This window comes from Chiloscyllium plagiosum, chromosome 14 (assembly GCF_004010195.1).
Source record: "Chiloscyllium plagiosum isolate BGI_BamShark_2017 chromosome 14, ASM401019v2, whole genome shotgun sequence".
Taxonomy (NCBI): domain Eukaryota; kingdom Metazoa; phylum Chordata; class Chondrichthyes; order Orectolobiformes; family Hemiscylliidae; genus Chiloscyllium; species Chiloscyllium plagiosum.
Genome location: NC_057723.1, coordinates 33,978,492 through 33,997,745, shown reverse-complemented (window position 1 = coordinate 33,997,745; position 19,254 = coordinate 33,978,492). Strand labels below are relative to the sequence as shown.

The 19,254-nt window shown below is 41.3% G+C and overlaps 1 protein-coding gene across 11 annotated transcripts in view; it reads left to right on the top strand.

Moving 5' to 3' along the window:
* The window catches only part of LOC122556611 (rho GTPase-activating protein 26-like), a 241,669-nt gene that overhangs the window by 141,746 nt on the left and 80,669 nt on the right, over positions 1 to 19,254 (top strand). For all 11 annotated transcript variants that reach the window (XR_006313586.1, XM_043703510.1, XM_043703505.1 and 8 more), the window contains exon 15: positions 7,690 to 7,748. Coding sequence is in view for 10 of the 11 variants with exons in the window: in XM_043703510.1 (XP_043559445.1) it covers positions 7,690 to 7,748 (59 nt within the window). In the remaining variant the exon portion in view is untranslated. The remainder of the gene's footprint in view (positions 1 to 7,689; positions 7,749 to 19,254) is intronic.

Genomic DNA, 19,254 nt, shown 5'->3' with positions numbered 1-19,254 from the left:
CCTTTCTTACCACAACTGAAGATTAATTTATACTTTTCATTAACTTGTATGTCTGTCAAGTTGTGAACATTATATATTTTAATTTCAGATTTAACCGCTAATGAGGCATCACATCAAAATATAGTCCCATTAAGCATTTAGCTTTTGCAACAATTCAGCAATTGTACAATTAGAATTGATTTATCTAAGGCTTGGTGGATTGATTGCCAAGTCTGGAGTCCATATATAGCTTTTGGGTTGTAAGTGGGAAAGTTCCTGTTGTTTTCATGCACAGAATTCATTTGTGTATGAATCTTAGCCATGTAATGATCCTTCTGTAGCTATTAAATTGCAGGATAATTTCAATCTGGTGCTGAAAATCATAGCAACTTGCATTTGTATCGTGCCATTTAATATGGCTTACAAAACAGAAGCTTGAACACTGCCTTGATGTGAAACTGTTCTGTTCTGATTAGAAAAATAAGTTATGCATCATTTGGAAAAACTGGTGCGATTGAGGAGCAACATGAATGTGTACAATTAAGTCTTATGACATTCAGCTGATCTAAGGTTCTGATGGACCTCAGAATGCTTCATGGAAAGAGACCTGTCATGCTGGTGTTGTTAGTTTGCTGCTAGTCCAGTGTACACTGGGAATCCTGCAGGTTGAATTTTAATTGTATTTTTTTTGCTTACACTTCCAGCTACTGTTTTGTTAGCTGACTCACAACAATGCCCTGGCAGATGAGTAAAAAGCAGCTCTTTATTGCAAGATGACCATCTGGAATTCATCCATTTTATGAATCATGAATTACTGAGCAATGAGTAAATCCCTATGGCAACTTATTGGCCAGTGTCCATTCATTTATTTCAAACTTGCAGTTATCCCCAGCAAAATAATCTGATGCTGAGTATTCTATGAAGTAAAAATAACAAGATGTTATCAACAAAGTATATTTACAGAAGGAGGATTTTAAATTGTTCCGGAATGCGGATATTTAGTAGCAGAATACTTAACTGGTTTAAAAATAGGAAGAGGGCTAATAATGTAAAATTGTTGTAATATTTTCACAAATGAAATATTGATCTGAATCGGCTCCAAACTGTATCTGGTAATTACTCACTGTTGTAAAAATGTCACTAAGATTGTAAAAGCTAGATAAGTGTTGACCGAAACCTTCCCTTGTGTCTAAAATAATTACATTGGCAGTTAATAGCAAGTTGACAATAAATGTCAGTGGAGGTAGAATGGAAACAACAGTCTAGATTGATCATCTTTATTAGGACTACTTTGAAACATAATCCAGAGTTTAACTCTGTTGATGAGAAGTATGGTCATTCCTGTACTATATGAATGACAAACATTGCATAAGAATTGTAGGTTCAGTTCAGAAAAATTAAAGCAGTAGTTAAAATGAAATGAAAGTGATCCAGTTATCTGCAACCCAGCATGTCTCAAAAGAACACCTTCTATCATGCAGTGAATTTTGTGTGGAACAGCCAATTCTTATGCTGCTTTCTCTAATTATGAAGTCTACAACTCCTAGAACATTAGGTGAAATATTTCAATTACTCAATAGACTTTTTGGTCGTAAATGCCTTAGTAACCACAATTTCCCAGGAACCAAATAAAAAGTTCTTCAAATCTAACATCACTCTTTAACTGATGTACAAAAGACCATCCTCAAGCCACCAATGGCAAGGGACCTAGCATTGCAGCAGAGTTCCTGCAAACCACTTAAATTTTTCAGCTATTAAAAATTGAGACATTTTTCTATGAAAAGTGACTGGACTACGTCATTCAACTCCTTGCGCCATAAGTAGATCATGGCTGATGTTTCTCTTAGCTCCATTTATCCACCTTTCTACCTGGTTTCTGTAGTGCCTTTGCTAAATAAAAGTTTAATTCATCTCAGTTTTGAAACACTGAGTTCAGATCCTCATTCAAACTTATAATATCAATTATTTATGTGTGTCAGAAGTGACATGTGTTCATATACCAGACCCACCAGGTCAAACAAAAAGACTATGTTTAATCCATGCACCACTATCCTCAACAGATAATTTTGTTTGCTTTTGGGGTAGCTCTCATATCCCTTCAGTTCTTTGGAAGTTCACTTTTGAACTTGAGGACATCCTGGACTTGTGTGCTTTTGCCAAGTTGCTTTGCCTTCAGGGGCACACTTGCATCTTTTACATTGACACAGGATGCGTTTAATGCTTCTTAGCTTCAATTCTTCTTTACTTGGAGGCTGCCAACCTCTCTTGGTGAATTGCATTGTTTCTCAGTGCATAGATTATTCAGTGCTAAGTTGCAGGCTGTTAGCCTTCAGCTTTCATTCTCTTTTAGGTAGAGTCAGACAGTTTGTCAAGCTTTTAAACACTGAACAGTCAAGTTGGTGAACATGTTAGTTCAATGTCATACATGCAGCATGCATCACTAATGTACATGGCAAGCACATTGCTTGTGTTACGATGAAATGACCATGTCTGAACATCAAAGGGGACTAATCCTTAAAAGGTTCAAGGGTCTGTGGTCACTCGGAGGGGGAGGGGGGTATCACTATACTCAGTTAATGGAGTCATTTCTGGTCCATGGCTTTGGCCACGAATAATCAGGAACTTGATCTTACCAGAGTCTAGGGACAAAGTCATAGTCACTCCTGTGAGTCAAGTGTACCAAGTCTGGGAATTATCAGTAGGCCATTGGGGTGCTGTGGAGCAATCAGTGCAGGAGCTGGATCCCATCTGTACCTGTTGACCCCTGTTTTGTCTGACTAACAAGAATTTATGTACCTTAGTCTTAAGTGTATTCAATAATATTGAGTCCTCAAGTGTCTGACACTTGAGTTTCTTCCCTGTTGAACTGTGGCGATATTAGTGATGGGTTCACCAGATTGTGCTTCCAAGTCTAATCTGGAAAGTAACCCATCAAAGTAATAGTTTGAAGCAGACTTGAAACTGCAGATGAAGGCCTTGCCAGTCCCTACATTCCCTGAGGGCTGAGTGCTTTCTCCTCCGAGGTAGAGCTGAGAGCCTCTGGCATTTTGCTGAGAGTATGAGAGAAGCTGAGAGTCTTTGGGAAGAGGTTTGTTGTCACAGGTGACTGCATAAGAGGAGAGTGAATTGGTTGTGTAGAGGGATAAAGGCTTGTAGAGCCTATGAATGAGTTAGCATCAGTGGTAATGGGAGAGCTGCACAGTTCAATGAATCTTACTGGGCTGGTTGCCCATGGAGATTTGTGTGCCATCATGACTGATCATTCTCTTCTTCAGCCAAACCCAATATCTTTTCCTTTTATGTGGTGTTAACAACCTCATGTCCAACAGACACCTGGCTGATCTTTGAGCCATTGGACCAATTGTGAGATGTTGTTTTTCCCACACAGAGACAAAAGCAAGTTTGAGATTGATAGAAATAGATAGAGGGGGCATTAGTGGTGATGCAAGCATGGGAAAATGGTGAAATGTCCCCGGCAATTGAGTTGGAAGCACAGAGGGAAGGAAGAGTTAGTAGTTTGGGAGGTTCAGATGGGTGAGAGCCATTGAGTGGATATGCTGCATACAATAGTGAGGATTGTGTGCAATGGCAGAGTTAGAGTGAATGTTAGCCTTATGAGTGTGAGGCAGAAGAAAGAAGATGGTGCCATTTACCCTTACTGACCACAGAATACCATTAATCATCTTCCTGCATTTCTGGGTAGCTTGCTTATCCCAGGACACAGCACTGGTCCAAGCTACTATCTCTGTCCATACTGGCTAAGTGCACTAACTTTCTTTGTCATTATCAGAAAAATAACTCGGCCTGCCTGCCTTTCCACTATTCAGTGCACCAGCACCTCCACGTGCTTGTTGCAAACCAAGAAGCTAGTATCTCCTTCTGGTTCATTTCCTTTGGCAAAATGATGCAGGATCACAGTGTGAAGAGCATCTCCTAGTTTGAAACATCTGAAGTGCTGTGAAGTTGGGATTCAACTTTACTGATAGTAATGTGAACATCACAAAACCCAGGCAGAAGTGAGTACATATTCTTTGAGTCTGGTGCTGAAGAGGGCCAGTGTGTAATTAATAAGGTGAGGAGTGGATTGCTACATGAGAGAGGTCTCCATGGACGATTGTTGACCAGCTGCCATGAATCTCTCTTGAAAATATACTGCCAGAAAAAGGGAGGATTCTGCCCAATGTATCTTTTGGTTAATAGCACCAGTTATCACAAAACTATTTATCTGACCTCATGAGGGATGCTAAGCAATTAAGCATTTTTTTTTTCCAAGTAGTACGTCCTTTTAAAAATATAGATACTTTATTCTATAGTTTTAGTCTGATAACTGGTCAATAAATTAAAACCTTTTCAAGTCACATGATTCTCATTTGAAGATAGGTGTCATACTCTGTTCAAGCTGGTAATTTAATATTTTTATTATTCTTTTAAAACTGACAAACACACCTCAAATTTCACTTGCATTTAAATTAACGCAATAACTTAAACCCTGACTCTTCAGCATCTTCAGGTCATTTTAGTCAAACTCAGATCTTGCAAGCAGCTGCCCTGTTGATTACTTCAAAAGCAGATATATCTTTAAAAGACAGCTAAGGCCAAATCATAAAATTTAACTGCAAATCAGTATATCATGCTTAAAAATTAGCAACTCTGAAAATTTTGCATCAATCTTGGGAAGATTCTTGTTTGATGCAGCTACTTGCATCTGCTGATGAAGCCCTTCCTCTGCCTGGTATCCTTTGATCCCTATATTTCTCACACACTTGATCATTGTACAAATGTTAGATTAGATTCCTACAGTGTAGAAACAGGTCCTTCGGCCCAACCGGTCCACACCGACCCTCCGAAGAGTAACCCAACCAGACCCACTTCCCTCTGACTAATGGACCGAACACTATGGTCAATTTAGCATGGCCAGTTCACTTAACCTGCATATCTTTGGACAATGGGAGAAAACCGGAGCACCTGGAGGAAACCCATGCAGACATGGGGAGAATGTGCAAACTCCATGTAAGGCTGACCATTCTGATTTTGCACTATTATGTCATTTCCTTTCTCTGTCAGTGTGCTCAGAATGATTTTGGGATTATTCTGACTTGTCTAAATAAGATTACCTCAGATTATTGTTTCTAAGGTGAAAAGTGGATTTTGATCCAGTGGAAGCATTGTGGCTAGTGGTGTGATTGCAGTGTACAAACTGAGAAGAAACAGTCAGTCATCTGACAAACCTGTGACGCTGTGAATAGAGAGCCATTGTGGAAACCTCAGTCATGTTTAAATGTAGCAAATGGGATGGTGGTTAATTGTTTCTCAATTTTGGTAACATTAAATTGAGACTCCATTTAGCTGCTTTACTGCTATGCTGTGGACTGACATCAAAAGTAAAGAAAGTATTGTTCATGAGATCCTGCTTTTCGATCTCTTTGTGCACAATTTTGAAATCCTTAGAATGTCACGTATCTGAAAAATGACTTGGCACAGTGATCACGTTCTCATGTTGAGTCAGAGGATTTGTGTTAATGCCCTATTCCTTCAACCAGAAGACTTCAATGTAAAACCTAAGCTGATTCTTCAGTGCAGCATCACTGTTGCCCCCTTTTTGTTAGGCCAAAATTCCGTACGCTCTCACAGAAGTTGAAGAATCCACTAAACTAGGTTAAGAACTGCAGAGGTTTTTTTTATTGCCTTGGCCAATATCAATCCGTTGATGATTATCATTTAAACTGATGATCTGGACTGTTATCATGTTGCTGTTTATGATCTTTCTCATGCATAAATGGTCTGCCACGTTCCCCTACCTTAAACAGACACTTTTTTAGAATAACACCTTTTTGCTGTAAAAAAAAAAGTTAAGATTTCTTGTGTTTGTGAAAGATACTATGGGGTCACCTGTAGTGTGACATGAGCCCAAGGTCCCGGTTGAGGCCATCCCCATAGGTACTGAACTTGGCTATCAGCCTTTGCTCGGCCACCTTTTGTTGTTGCCTGCCCCGATGTCCGCCTTGGAGTATACGGTCACCAAAGATCCGAGGTCGAACGAAGTGTTCTCCGACTGGGAGGGAACACTCCTGCCTTGTTGTGCGGTGTCCGTCCATTCATCCATTGCCGTAGCCTCTGCTTGGTTCGTCAATGTACCATACCTTAGGGCATTCTTGCCTGCAGCAGATGAAATAGACAACGTTGGCTGAGTCGCATGAGTACCTGCCAATTACAAGGTGGGAGGTGTACCCATGCGTAATGGTGGTATCCACACTGACATTCTGACATGTCTTGCAGCGTCTACTGTGACAAGGTTGTATGGTATTGTCCTGAAAGTTGGGAATTTGCTATGAACGACGATCTGCTTGAGGTTTGGTGGTTGTTTGAAGGCAAGAAGTGGAGGTGTGGGATGGTCTTGGTGAGATGTTCATCCTCATTGCTAATGTGTTGCAGACTGCAAACAACATGGCGTCATTTTTTGACACACACACACACACTCCCATACACACACTCTCTTGTAGGACTGCTCCCACACACAGCCCTCTTGCAGAATTGCATTTTACTTTGCTCAAAAACTGCATGAATACATCTAAGATTCTGTAAATCCATTTTTTAGATTAGAATCAGTCTCGCCATTGTGGCATAGACAGCCTCACACAGGGAAGCCTACACCTTTAATACATTATCTGGGCTGACATGACACCAATTGTTAAAGTTCACTTGAGATTGTAAGTTTTAGAAAAAGGTTTTGCTATTTACATATGATAGAACTGAAACCAACATGGTCATTCTTAAAGATGAGAGACTTAACAAACATACACAATATATAATTTCAGTTACATCGTACTGTAAACTTTTGCTAGAAATTCTGTGTCTTACAATCTTATTTTCCACAATCACTTGATGAAGGAGCTGCATTATGAAAGCTAGTGCTTCTAAATAAACATGTTGGACTATAACCTCATGATGTATGATTTTTAACTTTGTACACCCCAGTGTCTCCAAATCATGACCAGCTTTTAACCCCAGTGGGGGCTAAATTTGGAGACTCCATAAAATTGTTGCTTTTAATATCCTTTATTCTTGTATTCTGGGAGTGGGGGTTTATAAATAATTTGCTGTACTTTCACCTTCAGCTGGTTTCATAAAGTGAAAGGAAAGATGATCTGGATAATGTATAATCCTTTTTGCTGAAACATTCAGCTTTGAGCATCTGGCACTATTTCTATTGGTTTCATTGATACTTACAGCCTGATGAAAAGTGTTGCCAATTTTTAAAGTATTTTTTTATTGGATGTGGATACTGCAGACTTTATCTAGTTACCCTGAGAAGGGTATATACTACCTTCTTCAACCATTTTTGTAGCAGCTTGGTATAATGGGCTTAATGGCCTTCTTTTGTGTTTTATCATTCTAAGATTCAGTTACTTAATTTGCATAATTACTTCAAGAGAATGTCAAGGGTCATTTACGTTAGTCTGAAATCACTTGCAGCGCAGAAGGATATGTGGTGATACTTTCTGAATGGCAATCTATCAGGTTGAATTTTAGCTTCTAGTAATGCAAGCATTTTTTTATTTTCAGCTGATTTAATTGAATACAGAATCTCAAACGGCCTCTTAATTACTAACGTCATAATAACTATGCTATTGCACTTGTATGTGAAATTAATTGTAAAATCAAAATCACTAGTTATCAATAGCATTATGACATTTTATTTTTTTCTTTTAGAGTGCTCCCAGCTCCACTGATGACATTCCAGTTACAACACAGCTTTATCAAAGCAGCCAGTAAGTATAGAACTTTGCTTTACCAGAATAATGCAACTCAGCAGAATTAATACAGCAGTTACTTTTATGAGCATTTTAACCCCATATCTATTTTGATAAAAATGGAGTATGTGTTTGGCAGAAGATTATACAGGATATAAAATTCTGTGAGTCAAATAGGCTACCTGTAGTTTACACACACATTTATATATACATTACAGATAGATGATTGAATCGGTGATTTTCCCAATCTGTAAAATTTACTGATCGTACAGAGCCAGTAAGACATGTAATAACCTTTGCATCATCAGAAAGGGCGCATAACATCCAGAATGAGAGAGCGCTTGAGTGATTATATAGTTTGGGGAATTTGGAGGCAGAGTCGAAGCGTGTGTTGCTGAAAATGTGCAGCTGGTCAGGTAGCAGCTGAGGAGCAGGAGAATCGACGTTTTGAGTATAAGCTCTTCATCAGGAATGAGGCTTGTGGCACAAGGTGGCTGAGAGATAAATGGGGGAGGGGGGTGGGGCTGAGGGGAAGGTAGCTGGGAATGGGATAGGTAGGTGAAGGAGGAGTCAGCGAGGAGGGTGGAGCGGATAGGTGGGAAGGAAGATGGACAGTTAGGACATTTCAAGACGGCAGTGCCGATTTGGAAGGTTAGATCTGAGATAAGGTGGGGGGAGGGGAAATTAGGAAACTGGTGAAATCCACATTGATCCCATGTGGTCGGAGGGACCCAAGGCAGATGATCAGGCGTTCTTCCTCCAGGCGTTGGATGGTTAGGGTTTGGCGGTGGAGGAGCCCCAAGACTTGCATGTCCTTAGCGGAGTGGGAGGGTGAATTAACCGCAAGTTGGCATCTTGACAGGACCTCTGCAGTCCTTACTTTCTCCTAGGAATTTGGAGGCAGTGTGGGAATTCAGTGCAGTGGGGAAGAGATGCTTTCTGTTTGGTGTTTTTGGCTCATAGGTTGTAGGGTGTTTTCGAAACAAAACAAACTGAAACCCAAGATCGGGGCCCAGCACAAAAGAGTGACATCGCATGTAAAATATAAGTTCATTGGTGGTGACAGCTATTAATTTGACTATCTGTTATTGTTAGTTTCAGATTCGAGGTAACTTGGGGAAATAGTCACAGGCTACAAGCTAAAAGACCAGTACAATTTTAAAAAAATTAAATTAAAAACTAAGTATTTAAAATAAATATGCCAGACCAAGCAATGAGTTGTAACTGCATGATGTGGAAGCTAGTGGAGCCCACATTTGAACATAGTAGCCACATCTGTAGCAAATGTTGGTTGTTTAAGGAACTCAGGCTCAGAATTAATGAGCTGGACTCTGAACTTCGAAAACTGTGTTATATCAGGGAGGGGGTAGAGTTACCTGGATGCAATGCTTCAGGAGGCAGTCACACCCTTGACATTAATCACCTCAAGTTCATTCAGTGAACAGGAACTGGAGGGTGTGACTAGTAGTAAAATAGGTAGAAGGATCCAAGGGATAGTGCTGAAGGAACCTCAGCCTTTGGGCTTGTCTAACAAGTTTGAGATTTTTACTAAGTGGATAAGAATGGGGCTGTAAGGAGGATGAGCAAACTGGCTATAGTATCGTGGTCCAGGGAGCCATTCAAGTTGGGGGAGAAAAGAGAAATGTAAGAATAATCAGGGATAATATATTGAGAAGAATAGATATTGTTTTTCTGGTCAGAATTAAGAATCCTGAAGGCCGTGTTGTCTGCGTGGTGTCTGAGTTCAGGATATGTCATCAGGTCTGCAGAGGAACTTGGAGTAGGAGGAGAAATTTCTAGTTGTCGTGGTCCATATAGTTACCAACAATGTAGGTAGAAAGGGGAAAGATGTTCTGCTGAAGAGAGTATGAGTAGCCACGGCGAAATGCAAATCAGAACCAAAAAGGCAATTGTCTCCAGATTATTGCCTGAGACACTAGCAAATTGGCATAGGGTCAATAAGACTATAGAATTAAATGTGTGTCTCAAAGATTGGTGAGGGAGAAAATGTAGTCTGCAATTCTGTTTTTTTCCACTGAAGTGGACAACGTCACATTAATCCATGTGGTACTGCATCTGCCCATGTATTTGCCGACTTTGACTCAACTTATCACTCAGAAGCCTCATCATGTCCTATTCACCACTCACATTCCAACCGAGTTCTGTGTTGTCAGCAAACTTGGAAGTTTTACACTTTATTCCCTTATCCAAACCATTCATTATACATTGTGAATAGCTGGGGTCCATGTTCTGATCCTTGTCGTACCTAATTTCTACAATTACCCATTTATTCCTTCTCTGTGGTCTGCCTAACCAATTCTCAATCCATGCCAATATATTACACTAATCTCACATGTTTTGATTTTGTACAATAATCTCTTATGATAGACCTTATCAAAAGTTTTCTGAAAATCTAAATATGCTTCATCTGCTGGTTTTTCAATTATACTAGTTATGTCCTCAAAAAAAAACAAATTCCCTTTCATAAATCCATGTTGATTTAGTGGAATACCTTTGGTATTTTTAAGAGACCTGTTAACATAGCCATTATAATAGATTCCAGCATTTTCCCTACAACTGATATTTGGTTGACCAGTCTGCAATTCCCAGTTTTCTCTCTCCTCAACAGGTTTATACTTGCCATCCTCCAACCTGATAGGAATGTTCAGGAATTTAGAGAAGTTTGAAAGATGACGACCAACATTGCCACTATTTCCTTGGTCACCTTCACTGGGATGCAAATGATCAGATTTTAGGGATGCATCAGCTTTCAGTCCCCTTAATTTCTGCAGCTTTTGTTTCTTCATATAGTAATTAAATTTAATTAAACTTAATTTCTTCCTTACCAAACCCTACCACTTCTGGGAAGTTTTTGTGTCTTCAGTGAATTCATTGCTCTCCATTTTCCTTATTCTCCATTATCAATTCTCCTGTTCCAGACTGTAAGCGGCCTACATTTGTCTTCAGTAATCTTTTTCTTTTTACAAACTCTTATTAAAGCTCTTACAGTCTGGTTCATGCTCCTTACAAATTTGTGCTCATACTCTATTTTTTCTATTTTAATTTCCTTATTGTTCCTCTGCTGAATTCTAAACTGCAAGTCCTCAGGCTTGCTACTTTTTCAAGTAAGTTTAAATTATTTGGAGTCATTTATCTATTTATCGATCTATCTCCCTCTTTACTTTATTTTCTTAATCATTGTTGGGCCACAGGTTAACCAGCTTATTACAGCTAATTCACCCTTCTCATACCTTCGTGGTTTTCTTTGTTTATATTTAGGACTGATCTACTTCTTTTTCTATCCCAGTGAAGAGTTCTACCATATTGTGTTCACTTTTTCCTAAAATACCTCTCACTACAAGATTACTAATTAATCCCTTCTCATTGGACAAAACCGAATCTAGGATAAACTGCACTGGAGTTGTTTCCAAAATGCACTGTTCTAAAAATTCATCTTGCACATTCGAGGAATTCATCTGCCATAATATTATTGCAAATGTGGTTTAGCCAGTACATATGTAAATTGAATTCACCCGTGATTACGAATGATTTGGAGGCTCCGGTGTTGGACTGAGGTAGACAAAGTTAAAAATCACACAACACCAGATTATAGTCCAACAGGTTTATTTGGAAGCACTAGCTTTTGAAGCCCTGCTTCTTCAGGTGGTTGTGGAGCAGAAACAAATGACACAGAATTTATAGCAACAGAATTGCAGTGTCATGGAATGTAATATCAAACAAATTTAGCTTGAGTCTTTCAACTTTTAGAATGATCATGTTAGTTTAGGTTCCTTCGTATGTAACTCCCAGAACTTTTTTAAAGTTACATTCTCAAGATAGCTTTTAACAATAGGTGCCACCTCAGCTCAAATAATGCATTGAAGGTGTGAAGTTAAAGTCTGTCTGTGTCCCAGTGTTAGGTCAGACTGATTCTATTTCTAAAGTGGGATTTACAGAATTTTACCATGGATTTATGCAGTTTTTGAGCAAAACAAAATGTAATTCTGCAAGTATGAATTCACCCCACAAACTTGTGTGTGTGCGCGCGCAGATGTGGGTGTGTGTGTGGGGTGTGAGTGTATATATGTGTGTGTGTGTGTGTGTGTGTATTGGGATATAAGTCTGTGAGAGGATGCATGTGTGGAAGCATTCTTGTTACATGTAAATACAGGAAGGAAAAAAAACAGATAGTCAGGTAGATCGGTTACCTTCAGGAAAGGGAGGATAGGGAGACAGGTAGTGCAGGAATCTCCTGTGGCTATCCCCATCTCAAACAAGTATGTTTTTTTGGAAAATGTTGGGGAATGTAGCATGAACAGCCAAGTTTCTGGTACCGAGACTGGTTCTAATGTAATGAGGGGTACGTCAGGTTCCAAGCAATTGATTGTGATAGGGAACTGTCTAGTCAAAGGCACAGACAGACATTTCTGTGGCCAGCAGCCAGACTTCAGAGTGGTGTGTTGCCGCCCAGGTGCCAGGATCAAGGATATCTCTGAAATAGTGCAGAATATTCCCAAAGGGGAGAGGGACCAGCAGAAGGTGTTGTGGACATTTGACCTAATGACATAGAAAGATTCTGAAGGGAAAATATAGAAAGTTAGGCAGGAATTTAAAAAGGAGTTCCTCAAGGGTAGTAATATCTGGATTACTCCCGGTGCTAGGAGCCAGTAGGAATAGGAGAATAGAGCTGATGAACATGTGGCTGGGGAGAAGGGTTCACATTTTTGGATTATTGGAATCTCTTCTAGGTTAGAAGTGACATGTATAAGAAGACTGGCTTGCATCTGAATTGGAAAGGGACGAATGTACATTAGGGAGACTTGCTAGAGCTGCTTGAGAGGATTTAAACCAGTGAGGTGGGGGGTTGGGACCGAGGGAGTAGTGAGGATAGAGATCAGTCTGAGACTGGTACAGTTGGGAAAGAGAGCGAGTCAAACAGTCAGGGGAGGCAGGAACAAAGCAGAGAGTGAGGTTGGACTGATAAGTCAAATTGCATTTATTTCAAGGCAAGAAGCCTGACCGGGAAGGCAGATGAACTCAGGGCATGGTTAGGAACATGGGACTCGGATACCACAGCAGTTACAGAAATGTGGCTCAGGGATGGACAGGACTGGCAGCTTAATGTTCCAGGATACAAATGTGACAGGAAGTACAGAAAGGGAGGGGGGCGGGGGGAGGTCGGCAAGAGAGGAGTGGGAGTTTTTTGATCAGGGATAACATTACAGCTGTACTTATGGAGGATATTCCTGGGAATACATCCAGGGAAGTTATTAGGGTGGAACTGAGAAATTAGAAAGGGACAATCGCCTTTTTGGGGTTGAACTGTCGACCCCCCTCTCCCCTATAGTCAGCAGGAAATTGAAAAACAAGTTTGTAAAAAATCTGTTAGCTTTAAGAATAATAGGGTGGTTATGGTAGGGGATTTTAACTTTCCACATATAGACTGGGGCTGCCATAATGTTAAGGTGGAGAGGAATTTGTTAGTTGTGTACAAGAACATTTTCTGATTCAGTGTGGATGTACCTAGAATCATAGAGATGTACAGCATGGAAACAGATCCTTCGGTCCAATGTGCACATGCCGACCAGATATCCCAATCCAATCTAGTCCCACCTGCCAGCACCTGGCACATGTCCCTCCAAACCTTCCTATTCGCATACCCATCCAAATGCCTCTTAAATGTTGCAATTGTATCAGCCTCCACCACATCCTCTGGCAGCTCATTCCATACACGTACCACCTTCTGCGTGAAAAAGTTGCCCCTTTTATATCTTTCCCCTCTTACCCTAAACCTATGCCCTCTAGTTCTGTACTCCATGGCCCTAGGAAAAAGACTTCATCTATTTATCCTATCCATGCCCCTCATAATTTTGTAAACCTCTCTAAGGTCACCCCTCAGCCTCCGACGCTCCAGGGAAAACAGCTCCAGCCTGTTCAGCCTCTCCCTACAGCTCAAATCCTCCAACCCTGACAACATCCTTGTAAATCTTTTCTGAACCCTTTCAAGTTTCACAACATCTTTCCGATAGGAAGGAGACCAGAATTGCATACAATATTCCAACAGTGGCCTAACCAATATCCTGTACAGCCGCAACATGACCTCCCAACTCCTGTACTCAATACTCTGACCAACAAAGGAAAGCATACCAAACGCCGCCTTCACTATCCTATTATCTGTGACTCCACTTTCAAGGAGCTATGAACCTGCACTCCAAGGGCTCTTTGTTCAGCAACACTCCCTAGGACTTTATCATTAAGTGCATAAGTCCTGCTAAGATTTGCTCTCCCATAATGCAGCACCTTGCATTTATCTGAATTAAACTCCATCTGCCACTTCTCAGCCCATTGGCCCATCTGGTCCAGATCCTGTTGTAATCTGAGGTAACCCTCTTCGCTGTACACTACACCTCCAATTGTGATGTCATCTGCAAATTTACTAACTGTACCTCTTATGCTCGCATCCAAATCATTTATGTAAATGACAACAAGTAGAGGACCCAGCATCGATTCTTGTGGCATTCCACTGGTCACAGGCCTCCAGTCTGAAAAACAACCCTCCACCACCACCCTCTGTCTTCTACCTTTGAGCCAGTTCTGTATCCAAATGGCTAGTTCTCCCTGTATCCCATGTGATCTAACCTTGTTAATCAGTCTCCCATGGGGAACCTTGTCGAACGCCTTACTGAAGTCCATATAGATCACATGTAATGCTCTGCCCTCATCAATCTTCTTTGTTACTTCTTCAAAAAGCTCAATCACGTTTGTGAGACATGATTTCCCACGCACAAAGCCATGTTGACTATCCCTAACCAGTTCTTGCCTTTCCAAATACATGTACATCCTGTCCCTCAGGATTCCCTCCAACAACTTGCCCACCACTGAGGTCAGGCTCACTGGTCTATAGTTCCCTGGCATGTCTTTACCGCACTTCTTAAACAGTGGCACCACGTTTGCCAACCTCCAGTCTTCAGACATCTCACCTGTGACTATTGATGATACAAATATCTCAGCAAGAGGCCCAGCAATTACTTCTCCAGCTTCCCACAGAGTACCTACTAAACAAGGTGTATAACTTGACCTACTCTTGGGAAATAAGGCAGGGCAAGTGACTGAGGTATCAGTGGGGGAGCACTTTGGGGCCAGCGACCATTGTTCTATTATTTTAAAATAGTGATGGAAAAGGACAGGATGGATCGAAACATTGAAGTTCTAAATTGGAGGAAAGCCAATTTTGACGGTAATAGGCAAGAACTTTCAAAAGTTGATTGGGATGGATGTTCGCAGGTAAAGAAATGGTTAGAAAATGGGAAGCCTTCAAAAATGAGATAACGAAAGTCCAGAAAAAGTGCATTCCTGTAAGGGTGAAAGGCAAGGCTGGCAGGTGTAGAGAATGCTGGATAGTGAGAGGAATTGAGGTTTCGGTCAAGAAAAAAAAGAGACAAAAAATCTGCAGGTGCTGGAATCCAAAGGAGACAGGCAGGATGCTGGAAGAACACAGCAAGCCAGGCAGCTTCAGAAGGTAGAAGTCAACGTTTCCGGTGTAATCCTTCTTCAGGAAGCATATGTCAGGTAGAGACAGCAGAGATAAAGTGAATCCTGAGAAGAGTATAAAGGTCGTAGGAGAATCCTTAAGAGGAAAGTCAGGAGTGCAAAACGGGGACATGAGATAGGGCAAATAGGGTTAAAGAGAATCCAAAGGGATTCTACAAATATTTTAAGAACAAAAAGGTAACAAGGGAGAGAAGAGGGCCCCTCAAAGATCAGCAAGGCAGCCTATGTGTGGAATCACAGGAGATGAGGGAATTAGTAATTGACTATTTTGCATTAGTATTTACTGTGGAGAAGGACGTGGAAGATATAGAATGTGGGGAAATAGATGGTGATGTCTTGAAAATGTCCATATTAAAGAGGAGGGAGTGCTGGATGTCTTGAAATGCATAAAGATGTATAAATCCCCAGGACCTGATCAGGTGTACCCTAGAACTCTATGAGTAGCTTGGGAAGTGATTGCTGGGTCCCTTGCTGAGTTGTTTATATAGAATGTATAACAGTGCAGCATAGGACAGGCAGTGTTGTGGCAATCTTTTATCTTACTCTCAGATCAAACTAACCTACATAGCCTTCATTTTACTGTCATCTATGTGCCTATCTAAGAGTCGCTTAGATGTCTCTAATGTTTCTGATTCTACTACAACTGCTGGCAGTGCATTCCACACACCCACCACTGTGTAAAGAACCTACCTCTGACATCTCCCCTCAACCTTCCTCCAGTCACCTTAAAATTGTGCCCCCCTCACTATAGCCATTTCCGCCCTGGTAAAATGTCTCTGGCTACTCACTCTATGCTTCTTATCATCTTGTTCACCTCTATCAAGTCACCTCTCATCCTCCTTCGCTCCAATGAGAAAATTCCTAGTTCCCTCATCCTTTCTTCAGAAGACATGCCTTCCAGTCCAGTCAGCATCCTGGTTAATCTCCTCTGTATCCTGTCTAAAGCTTCTACATCTTTGTATAATGAGGCAACAAGAACTGAATATAATATTCCATGTGTGGTCTAACCAGGGCTTTGTAGAGATGCCGCATAACCTCACGGCTCTTAAACTCAATCCCCCACTAATGAAAGCCAAACATGATGTGCCTTCTTAAAAACTCAATCAACTTGGGTGGCAACTTTGAGGGATCTATGGACATGGACCCCAAGATCCCTCTGTTCCTCCAAACTGCCAAGAATCCTGCCTTTAACCCTGTAACCTGTATTCAAATTCGACCTTTCAGAGTGAATGACTTTGCACTTTTCCAGGTTGAACTTCATCTGCCACTTCTCAGCCCAGCTCTGCATCATGTCAATGTCCCATTGCAACCGACAACAGCCCTCCACACTATCCACAATTCCTCCAACCTTTGTGGCATCGGCAAACTTACTAACCCACCCTTTCACTTCCTCATCCAAGTCATTTAAAATATTTACAAAGGGCAGAAGTCCCAAAACTGATCACTGTGGAACACAGCTAGTCACCGAGCTCCAGGCTGAATACTTTTCATATAATACCACTTTCTGTCTTCTATGGGCCAGCCAATTATGTATCCAGACAGGCAAATTCCCCTGTATTCCATGTGTCCTTACTTTGTGAATGAGCCTTATCAAATTCGTTCCATGGGAAACCTTATCAAATGTCTTGCTAAAATCTATATATACACCACATACACTGCTCTACCTTTATCAATGTGTTTTGTCACATGCTTGAAGAATTCAGTCAGGCTTGTGAGGCATGACTTGCCCCTCACAAAGCCGTGCTGACTATTTCTAATCAAACTATGCTTTTCCAAATAATCATCAATCCTGCCTCTCAGAATCCTCTCCAACAATTTGCCCACATCAGAAGTAAGACTGACTGGTCTGTCGTTCCCAGGGTTATTCCTATTCCATACCTTGAACAAGGGAATAATGTTTTCCACCCTCCAATCATCTGGTACTTCTCCAGTGGACAGTGAGGATGTAAAGATCGTCGCCAAAGGCACTGCAATCTCTTCTCTTGCTTCCTGTCGTCACCTTGGGCACATCCCATCTGGCCATGGGGACTTACTTATTCTCACACCTTTTCAAAATTTCCAGCACATCCTCCTCTTTAACATCAACCTGTTTAAGCATAACAGACTGTTTCACTCTGTCTTCCGAAACGATAAGGTCCCTCTCACTAATGAATACTGAAGCAAAATATTTATGGAGGACCTCTCCTATCACCTCCAACTCCAGGCACAAGTTCCCTCCACTATCCCTGATTGGCCCTACCCTCACTCTGGCCATCCTCTTGTTCCTCACATTAAGTGTAGAACGCCATGGGGTTTTCCTTCATCTAGCCGCCAAGGCTTTTTCATTCTTTCTTGTAGCTCTCCTAAGTCCATTCTTTGGTTCCTTCCTGGCTATCTAGTAACCTTCTAGAACCCTGTCTGATCCTTACTTCCTTAACCTTAAGTAAGCTTCCTTCCTCCTCTTGACTAGATGTTCCACATCTCTTGTTATCCAAGGTTCCTTCACCCTACCATCCCTTCCTTGTCTCAAGTGGGATAAACCTATCCAGCACTTGTAGCAAGTGCTGCCTAATCAGCCTTCACATTTCTGTCATGCATTTCCCTGAGAATATCTGTTCCCAATTTATGCTCCAGAGTTTGTGCCAAGTAGCATTGTAATTCCTCCTCCCCAATTAAATACGTTCCCATATCGTCTGTTCCTATCCCTCTCCATGACTATAGTAAAGGTCAGGGAGTTGTGATCACTAACACCGAAATGTTCTCCCACCGAGAGATCTGACACCTTACCTGGTTCTTTGCCAAGCATCAAATGCAATATGCTTCCTGAAGAAGGGCTAATGCCCGAAACGTCGATTCTCCTGTTCCCTAGATGCTGCCTGACCTGCTGCGCTTCTCCAGCAACACATTTCCGTCTCTGATCTCCAGCATCTGCAGACCTCATTTTCTCTTCAAATGCAATATGGCCTTCCCTCGAGTCGGCCTATCTCCATATTGAGTCAGGAATCCTTCCTGGACACACCTGACAAAATCTGCTCCATCCAAACTACTTGCACGAAAGAGGTACCAATCAATATTAAGGAAGTTGAAATCACCCATGACAACAACCCTGTTACTTCTGCACTTTTCCAAAATCTGCCTTCAAATCTGCTCCTTGGTATTTGAGGATATCTGGTCAGCATGGACGGGTTGGACTGAAGGGTCTGTCAATGAAAAGGGGTTAGATGGTTGTGCTGATCATGTATTCTGCATGCGACACTGGTTTGCTTTCCACCCTAAGTTGGGCAACAGAGGGTTTGTTAGTTATGGGCAGCTGGCTAGAGTCGTGACTATGTAGGGAAGGGCCATTGGACCCGAAACAGTAACTCTGATTTCTCTTCACAGATACTGCCAGACTAGCTGAGCCTTTCCAGCAATTTCTGTTTTTGTAACTGATTTCTAGCATCTGCAGTTCTTTTAGTTTTAACTTAGTGCACATGTAGTCACCTTAAGCAATATAAGTATCCCTGGCCTTCCACATACAGAGGAGCATTTGACCTGGCCTGGCTGCCTTAGTGTGGCTTACTCTTAAGTTATCTGCTCAGATACTCCCTTTTGTTATAAGAATATTAAATATATACTCGTGTCCTCACCTTGCCCACTGTTCTTGGTGATGTTGACTACTTGACAAAAGGTTCACTTTGCTCCTCTCGTATTCTATTGAAATAAAACAGAGAAAATTCTCCATAAATACTCTTGTGTAATGAAGCAAAGCTCCAGAATATTTGCTCAGCCTACATAGTCACGACTCTAGCCAGCTGCCCATAACTAACAAACCCTCTGTTGCCCAACTTAGGGTGGAAAGCAAACCAGTGTCACATGTAGAATACGTGATCAGCACAACCATCTAACCCCTTTTCATTGACAGATATTTCTCGGTGGAGAATTGCTCAGTCCTATAGAGCTTTTGATCTCTCTTCACAGGTTTACCAGAATGTTGCCTGGTTTGGAGGGTATG